Source organism: Oryza glaberrima, chromosome 10 (assembly GCF_000147395.1).
Source record: "Oryza glaberrima chromosome 10, OglaRS2, whole genome shotgun sequence".
NCBI classification, from domain to species: Eukaryota; Viridiplantae; Streptophyta; class Magnoliopsida; order Poales; family Poaceae; genus Oryza; species Oryza glaberrima.
Genome location: NC_068335.1, coordinates 3,942,533 through 3,952,426, shown reverse-complemented (window position 1 = coordinate 3,952,426; position 9,894 = coordinate 3,942,533). Strand labels below are relative to the sequence as shown.

The following is a 9,894-nucleotide window of genomic DNA, read 5'->3' as shown; positions in this document are numbered from 1 at the left end:
TGTTGGGATACCTCTTTGGAATTTCATCAGATGATTCATTCTCAGAGAAATGGATTCGGTAATGCCTGTTTCATGGAAACTTTTTTGGTGGCCGCCTGGTTGCTTTGGAAGCAAAGAAATGATTTCATACTTAATAGCTTTCGAACATCTGTCCCGCGTTGGAAGCTGAATTTAAGAGAAAAGTTAGGCCTACATTTATCTAGGCTTAAGTTAGCTAATAGACCTTTTTTGCAAATGAAAATCAACCATGGAGGATTCCCCCACTATTTTCTGGTCAAAAAAAATTTTTAATTCATTCTCAGTTTTCCATACATATTATAACATGTCACCCTTTGAGCGTTCGCTTGGGGGCTATTTCTATCTAATTTTCTTTTCTGAGTATTGATTTCAGGAAAATTCTATTCAACATTATCTAAGACTCTATATCTCTATGCTTCTACACCAAGATCGACTAAGGCGAGTACGACAAGTGTTGACAAGGCTTCGTCGCAAATTCTACGCCTTCTCGATCGCTCGAGAATGGTTGGTGGATCTCGACAAGGAATACGAAATGAAGAGATGGTGTACCCGCCAAGATAAAATTTCTTGACTTCAATCCAAATTCTCGATTACAGCAAGACGGGAGACTTAGTCGTATGTTCTATACTTTCTTAGTTGACGTCGGACATTGACTCAGACAAACCCTATAGGTGCCCGCTTGAGGCTGATAAGGGAAGTCTAACGTTATCTCTGAACTCACTGGGAACGGTCATGAGAACTCGATAACAGTTACTCCAAGGTCTGCGTGCGGTTGAGAATATGAGAATATGAATTCGTTCATTTGCATGAAGTCGGGGGCTACTGTCAGGGTTATGGACACCACATACCTAATAGTAGTTGACTAAATCTCGGCAGGACCCACCACATACCATGTCCTATACGGAAACAACTTGCGGATATAGGAGGAGTTCTGGATAAGGAAAGACAACTAGAGTTCTACATGGAAACGACAAGGACTACTCGGATTGTATCCATATTGATTTCCCTAGTTCTACTTGGACAAGGGGATACCTATGGGTATAAATACAAGGCCCCCTAGGAGGAGAGGGGACAATCAACATACACGGAACAACAGAAGCCACAGCATACAAGCCAACATACGCCAAGACAAGACGCCAAATATCGAATTCAAAGATAGGCATGGCTAGTCCCCTACGGTGCCTATGGCTACCGTTAGGAGAGATATAGCGCTATCTCTGATCTCGCCGGATGCGGATTCGAGGAGGAAGGCTACCCTGTTGTCGACTACGAGTCAGACCTTCAGACCGCCATGTCGACAACAGTTAGATAAGTTGCCCCAAATATTGTATTGGTGTGATTATGATTGTCGATGTTTGATGTCTCGACTACGGTATTTGCATGGTATGGGGATCGTTGGTACTAGAATATACGCGAGACTGAGGTAAAAGAGATGGAGACAGGGATTTTTATACAGGTTCGGGCCCCTGAATTGTCAGGTAATAACCCTACATCCTGTTGGCTGAAGCCGGTATTGCTCTTATTCATTGCTAGGGTTATGGATACCACATACCACAATGAATAAGAGCAATACCGACTTCGGCCAACAAGATGTAGGGTTATTACCTGACAATTCAGGGGCCCGAACCTGTATAAAAATTCCTGTCTCCATCTCTTTTACCTCAATCTCGCATATACCCTAGTACCAACGATCCCCATACTATGCAAATACCGGAATCGCGACATCACACGTCGACAAGTTTGGGTACCTCAAACAAGTGTCGAGTTTCAATTGCATGCCTAAAAATCGCAAAACCAAATATAGAGCACCTCAACTTATGAGTCCACTGGCTTTAAACCAACAATGTATTCCCTGAGTTCAAACCCTTGAGAGGATTCAATGTCTCTATTGAGAAACTCACAAAGAGCCCGTCTTTTTTAACCCTATCCTCAAGGTTGCACAAGCACACTTCTCTTTCATTGGTAGTATCTCTTACTTTGTGGATCTTTCAAACTTCTTTTGGTGCACCACCCGTGAATGGGTGTTCAGATGATGCTACAGGTATCCTCGACCTCCAAGAATAACATATCCTACATAATCGTTTGGAATCAAAACCCTAGTGTTCAAGATCCATGAGAGAAGAACAATCACTAGATTCAAAACTCCAAATCCGTATCCAAAGAACAAAAGCAGAGAAGGGTTTGAGAGAGGCGGTGAAAAGAGCTCAAAGCACTCCAACATCATGCTTGAAGCCAAGAATATTTTGAATGAAGCGAAAGACTTACCCTAGTATAGAGCCAGTGAGAGTGGGGACTTATATAGGAAACCCTAAATCTGCCCATTATGGGGTGGGAGGATCTTTCATCACACCTCGGATATTCTGACTTAAAGGTCATATATTCTATCAACATATCAGGTCTCTAATGGCTAAAACATAATCCCATTCCATAAAAAAAATACTGATCGGAATTCCAATTAATAATTGGAAACTCTGATTGAAGAAATAAATCCAAACAGAGACTTGGGTTACAAGAAAAAGTGAATATTTCGACCATTTGATCTTCAGACTACTAAGTTGGATATTATAATTCATAATGTTGCCTCTGACCTGAGAGTCAATTTCTTTGCAATATTGGATTGCCTGGGATGTTGGACATTCTGATTCAACGTAAGAAGTTTTCGATCGAATGTTTGAAGTTAAACATAGATCCAATTCCTTGCAAAAACATATAGCCTGATTGATCGGATTTTCCAATGTTACATCAGATGCTATGATCACTTTCAACAAAATACAAACAGAGCCTATACTATGATCACTTTCAACAAAACACAAACAGAGCCTCGAGTTCACCGTAAAAAAAGGAAATTATGATGCGTTAAATACTCCTACTAGTGTCAGAAATTCCGACCATAAATCAACTCAAACTTAGAGAAAACTTGACATTGAGCACTATATTCTCGGTACGTTATCTAGACTCAAGAAATAAATACATACAAGAATTACCATTGTCTAGGATCATGTCTTTTCTTCCATCAAATAACCCAGAACCCCATTTTCCTTTGAAGCACTCAGGCAACAGTAGAGCATTCTTAAAAATGTCATCATTAATCACAAAAATAAGTTATGAAGATGTACTTTCATTTGTGGCATAAAGTTTAATGGTATTTTATGTACCCTCATTAAAATAGTGTTGAAAGTGCACTGGCCTGTGCATAATATTTTATCGGCAGTAGGATTTGACTTTTAAACCCTGGTGGCCACCATTAAATAACCCGTGCTTTGCTTATTTATAGACTGTTTTAAAAGAGTGAAACATAAACAAATGCTAATACTTGATATCTAAAAATAACTTTAGTACTTAAAAAGCTTTTGTATTGATATACTTTTAAGTATAAATGTTTGACTGACTGAAACAGGTAAAATCCAATATACAAATTGTGCAGTACCCAATGGGAAGTAAGAAAAAAAAAACCATGGCAAACCGAGAGGGAGTATCCGGAAAAGCTAATCTGCTCCCATGTTGATGGTCGGCACTCAGCATCAGGCTTTTGACTGTCCATCTTATTCCTTTCCCTCAAAACTTCGATCTTTCTTTTCTGTGCTCATATTTCCTATATTGCTAAATGGTATATTTTTTAATAAAATTTTTATGGAAAATTTGTTATAAAAATTATAGTAATCTAATTTTTAAAATAATTAATCACGCACTAATAATGAGCTAACTTGTTTTCAGTGTAGGAATAAGTTACTAAACATCTATTATATTATCAAAACAGCTTTAAAGGGAGGCACCACGTTCGTTGTAGGGCTAGAAATTCCTACATTAATCGGAGAAAAAGAAAAAAAATCGGATAAAAAGAAAAAAAAGGAAAGGAGAGTTCAAGTAAAAATATAATTTAAAAATACCTAAAATTCGGAATTAAAAATAAGCAATATTGAAAGAAGTTTCCATATAAGAACCCAATACGAGATTAATCAAAATTCAAAATAAAAATAAAATAAATCCTAAATTAGAAAAGAAAAGGAGAGTCCAAGTAGAAATACAATTTAAAAATAGCTGAAATTCATAATTAAAAATAAGCAATATTGAAAGAAGTTTCCATATAATAACCCAATACGAAATTAATCAAAATTTGAAATAAAAAAAATAAAATCCAAAATTAGAACAGAAAAAGATAGCCCAAGTAGGAATACGATTTAAAAATAGCTGAAATTCCGAATTAAAAATAAGGAATATTAAAAGAAGAGACCATATAAGAACCCAATATAAGATTAATTAAAATTCAGAATAAAAATAAAAATAAAATCTGAAATTAGCAAAAAAAATTAAAGAAGAGTTCAAGTAGGAATACAATTTAAAATTAGCTGAAATTCGGAATTAAAAAAAGCAATATTGAAAGAAGAATCCATATAAGAACCCGATACGAGATTAATTAAAATTCAGAATAAAAATAAAACAATATCCAAAATTTGGAAAATTAAAAGAGAGATCAAGTAGGAATACAATTTTGAAACAACTAAAATTGAAAATAAAAAATAGAAATATTAAAAGAACACAACACGGTATTAACTAAAATTTGAAAACAAAATAAATTCTGATATTAGAAAAAGAAAAATAAGATTTCAGTTAGGAATACAATTTATATAAAACTAAATTTTGTGATAAAAATAAAGACTATTGAAAGAAAATGCCATCTAAAACACATGACGAGATAAATTGAGTAACAGGCCAATAAAGGAGTAGAGTGGTGGCGGTTGATATGATATTAAAAAATGTTAATAAAACACCAAATAGAATCCTAATAATGATTAAAAGAGGGACGATAGGCAAGACGTGAAGCAAATGAGCAAGGTGGATGCCGGGACTTCTAGAAAGTAAAAAAAAAAATAAACCCCATTGATAATCATATTCGATTTTTAAAATCTCAATGACAATAAAAAGGAGAAGCAGCAGGTGGGGTGTATAGGAGTATAGTTGTAGAGCCGCCGACGGTTGACGGGACTTCTACAAAATAAAAAATGTATTCCAACGATAGTTATGTTAGATTTTTAGAATCACAATGACAATAAAGAGTAGGCGGCGGACGGGCTATAGAGGAGCATACTGGCATCGTTTGACGGGACTTCTAAAAATTATAAAAAATGAAACCCAACAAGACAATAAACTCTAAAAACTACAAGGTCAAGAAGTACAATGGCAAAGCCGCTGACGGTTTGGCGGGACTTCTAGAAGGTAGAAATGAACCCAAACAATATTTATATTCGATTTTTAAAATCTCAAGGATAATAAAGAGAAGAGACAATGGGTGGATCGTAGAGGAGTATAATGGCAAACGTTTGACAGGACATCTAGAAATTATAAAAACGAAACCCAACATAACAATAAACTCCAAAAACTATAAAAATCCAATTTTTAAATATTTCTAAGGAGAATGAATAGAAATAGTGGTAGATCGAGCAAGCAAATAAAGAAGAAGATGACATAAGAGGTAGCAACTGGTGTGACTTTTAAAAGCTATATAATTAGAAACACGAGGATGATAATGTTTGGTCTTTCAAAGTCTGAAGACAATGAGATAGCTATTTAATAAATTTTAAGTAAAATCATACTTAAAATTTATATGATTTTGTTTGGGTGCTAGCCGCGCAATTGCACGGGCCGCCCAGCTAGTTACTTGTAAACACAGCCTTTACCCACACTATAATCATTTAACACACCTAATTACATATTTGTTTTAATGTCCTGTGACAAATTTTGGTGATTTGAACCTTAATAGAGTCATACACAATACCCACAATTTCAGCACCATATATTACCATTAGTGTTTCTTCTGTGAGGAGATTATTTTAAGTGAGTACAAATACAAATAAATTAGGAATTTACATTTCTATAAATTCATAAATATTTAATGGAAAAAGTTAAAATTAAAAAAATGAAGTTCACAATGGTGGTGTTTGAATCTCCTGAATATGAAGATGATGATAAAGATTAAGTGTTTCACGTAAAACAAGGTGGTAATAACGTGTGATTAATTGAGTTTTAATTATTACAAACTTGGAAAATAGATTAATCTTATATTTTAGAATAACTTTCATATATAAAATTTTTGCACGAAACGTATCGTTTAACAGTTTGAAAAGCGTGTGCTATTTTTATCTAAAAGATTATGCAGTTTTCCTCGGAGAAAATAACAGGGCCAATGTCTTATACTCCAGAGAAGGGAAAGGAAAAAAAGTGCAAACCGAGAGGGAGTATCTAGAAAAGCTAATATGTTCCCATGTTGATGGTCGGCACAAGGCATCAGGCTTTCGATTCGACTGTCCCCCTTCTTTTTTTTCCTCAAAACATCGATCTCTTCTTTCCCAACCAGCAAAGCAAATCAAAATCAATCCCCTCTTCGCATCAACGCCATGGATGAGTAAGTAATCCCCTCTTTGCGTTGTTCGATTCGACCAAGAACTCCATTTCTTGAAATAAGATGCGCCAAGAACTCGATTCAGTGCTGATCCAATGATGCTTATCACCGATCAGATCTGACGAGCAGAGCAACGGCGGCGGCGGCGGCGGGCACCGCGGGTACGAGTGGAAGCTGCCGGCGGCGCTGTCGGCGAACACGACGAGCGTGCACGTGACGGCGCTGGACGGGGTGGTGAACGTGAACTCGCTGTTCACGGTGGCCGTGTTCGTGGGCCTCTCCCTGGCGGACCCGGGGGAGCTCCGGAGCCTCGCCGGCGACGCGTCGTGCGACGCCGGGCAGGGGGTGGCGCGGTCCCTCCTGGTGCTGGAGGTGGTGGCCTTCTCCTCCTTCCTCTTCTCCAGCCTCGTCGCGCAGGGGCTCAAGCTGGCGCTCAACCTCATCAACTCCAAGGACCCGCACGACACGCTGCACGCCCACATCGACGCGCGCCTCCTCCGCCTCGGGATGCTCGCCTCCGCCGTCGGCTCCGTCGTCGGCTGCGTCTTCCTCATGGTGTCCATGGTCATGGTCGTGCAGATCCGCCTCGGCACGCTCGGCTGCGCCACCAACCGCGCCGCCGCCAAGGCCGCCGCAGGGCTCGTCGGCCTCGTCACCACCGCGCTCGCCGTCTACGTCGGCACCGTCTTCTACACCTTCACCCACTGAACAAGCAAGCAACTGGCATGGATCTTTCTTGAGTTCTTTGGCATTGTCTGTAGTAGAATCTTGCATCTGCTGTTTATGTATGTATTGTGGACTTCAAAATGTTGCGAGATGAGGAAGTGGAAGATGTTGGTGATCCGACTTTTATGAATCAACCTGCAATATGTTTGCGATTATCATCTCAGGTCGTTTCGAATTTCTTAAGTTGGCACTAGATTAATAGTGGTGTAGACTGAATTTTGATTTTGGATTGAATTTTAATTTAGACTGAATTCCTGTAATGTAAAGAGGACAAACTCTAGATGTCATGACATATCCTCTGCATGTGTAAGTCAGGAATTAGGACATAAGCTAAAGAGAACAGGTGAAAATCATTCCCCACAGGTAAAAGAAGTGGATAGTTAGCCTGTGCTCAATCAAAAAACAACATGTCACCAGCTGTTAAATCCACTACGCTGTGACTCTGAGGAAATGCATGTTAAATTGTTGACTGCTGCTACATGAAGCTGAAGATGGGCGATTGCTTGCTTTGACTTCAAGAGGATAAAGGGACATGCCATATAAATTTTCTTGAAATTGCTAGAAATAATTTTGGGAACTACCTGAAATATATACTACTGAGTGGTTATTTAGGGGTTTGATTTTATAATCAGTTGTTGAACTGTATGTTTCTTTATCCTGTTTTCCTTTGTGTTTTTCTTTCATTTCAATTTCCTCCCTCAGTTCAATGAAATGATAGCTTTTACTAGGACATTTTTTGCGTCTTTCACTTGATTTATCTCATTCGGATCAATACATTTTGTCTCCGGTTCGTTCCAAAGGCCAGAGTATTCTGTCCTCATTCTAACTATAAAAGCTCATAGCATGTGAAAGGGCACGTATCAAATCTCCATAGAAGTGCATCCCTAAGGTCCTGAGTTCAAATCTCCATAGAAGTGAATTTCAAATTGAGTTATTTGAGGGCTAAGTTCTCTGTTTGATGGGCTAAATTCCCGATTAAGCAATTCGATAAGAATCATACGCTGCGAATGAGTAGACGAATCGACCGAGGGCTTACACACAAGAACATAACCTAACTCTACTTCTTTTTCCTCCTTTCCTCTTTACTGCCCCCGCTATACTATCAACAAGTCAGTCAATATCTGTAGTGCAGAATGAAACCAGAAATGCCTTTGTTGAGAAGCTTGTTCATTATCCTTTTCAGTTGTTCAGTGTACGCATCCTTGAGATGTGCAATCCTTTAATGAGAGGACAATATCATCTTCTAGGTAACGATAAATTCTCTGGTCTTCAAATTGAGGGCAGAAAAAATTGTTGTATATATCCGGTTGGATGTAGAGGCCGGGTAAAAAATTACCCTTCTCTAAAAAAAAGTAAGCTCATAGCAGATGGAGCACATCCTCCTTGACAAATGAATGAATCTTGCTGAAATTCCAAATCTCTGGAATTTGTTTGGCAAGCATCACCAACAATATCAGATGAGGAGAGGACATGCTGCTAATGCTCTGCCCTATGCCCCTCTCGCTTCTCTTTCCGGAAGAAAAAAGCCACATCTTCTGGACGGGACCCCAACTATCGGCCCTATAGATGGCCATAGGCCCGACGCCGTGGCCCATGGCATGGCCATTTGGCCTGGCCCATGTACGACACAACACGACTGGTGTTGGGCCCGTGCTGGCCCGGCCTGATAGTTGGGCCGTGCCTTGGCACGGTGGGCTGGTCCGGCACAGCACTATCAAAGAAAAATAGTTCAGAGATCCAAAATAGACTTAATTTAGACATATAAGACATGACCCAAAGAGCATAGATGATGCAAAATAGACTTATTCTAGCCATATAAGGCATAGCCCCAAATAGATGAGGGAGGAAAAATAGACTTATTCTATGGAGAAGCTCGATGGGCTGTCGTCCTTCGGCCAGGCTCGGCACGGCCGTACAGCTCGTGTCTTATCGGGCCATACGTGGGCCTTTGGTATAGCCTGTGGGCAAGCACGGCCCGGTCCTGCGTGTAGGTTGGCCCGTGCCGAGAGGCCCATTTGGCCATCTATAATCGGCCCGATGTGGCCGTCCAGACGAGCGTCGGTTCCCTCACACACGCGTCAGCTAATAAGAGGTTGACCTATACCTATTGGATTCTGGCAAACTTGCTAGCTGAAGAAGTACTCCTGTCTCAATAAAAAAAAGACCATCTCTAGCATCCCAAGGTGAAATTAGTGAATAGTAAAAGTGACCAAAATGCCTCTCATCTATTTATACTAAAAGTCCATTAAACTTTCTACAAACGCTCTCAAGCCGCCTGTTGATGCGAAAAATACACACTGGCCTAGATGATCTGCTTAATTTTAGTGCAGGTCCAAAATCTTGCCTTCAGGTTCGTGAGCATGCCAGTTGATTTGATCCTGCAATCAACAAGAAAGAAAGACAAGAAAACCTTGGTTAAATCCATAAACGATAGCCGATCGGCCAGCCGCCGATGACATATCATTTATCTTTAAGCTGATGTCATATTGAGATCGATCGACAGTTATAGAAAAATAAGATAAGACTAAATCTACTTGATCGGTTGTAGATATTAATGATATACAATCATTCTGTCGATATATATTTAAACCAAGTGATTGGGATAGATCGGTCGTAATGCCGAAACAGTATAAATCATTTAGATCGAAATATACATTAACACAAAGATTATAAATGTTTATAGCATAGCCGATCAGACTATGAGTTACAAAGTTCACAAAGCTTATCTCTAACAACCTCTAAGATACCATAAG

General features: G+C 39.1%; 1 protein-coding gene across 1 annotated transcript; it reads left to right on the top strand.

The window, feature by feature from the left end:
- Window positions 1-6,226: 6,226 nt before the first annotated feature.
- LOC127786079 (uncharacterized) lies at window positions 6,227-7,296 on the top strand. The gene is made up of 2 exons (XM_052313406.1): window positions 6,227-6,418; window positions 6,532-7,296. The coding sequence occupies exons 1-2, from the start codon at window positions 6,411-6,413 to the stop codon at window positions 7,121-7,123; spliced, it is 600 nt and encodes a 199-aa protein (XP_052169366.1). The 5' UTR covers window positions 6,227-6,410; the 3' UTR covers window positions 7,124-7,296.
- The last annotated feature ends 2,598 nt before the right edge of the window (window positions 7,297-9,894 follow it).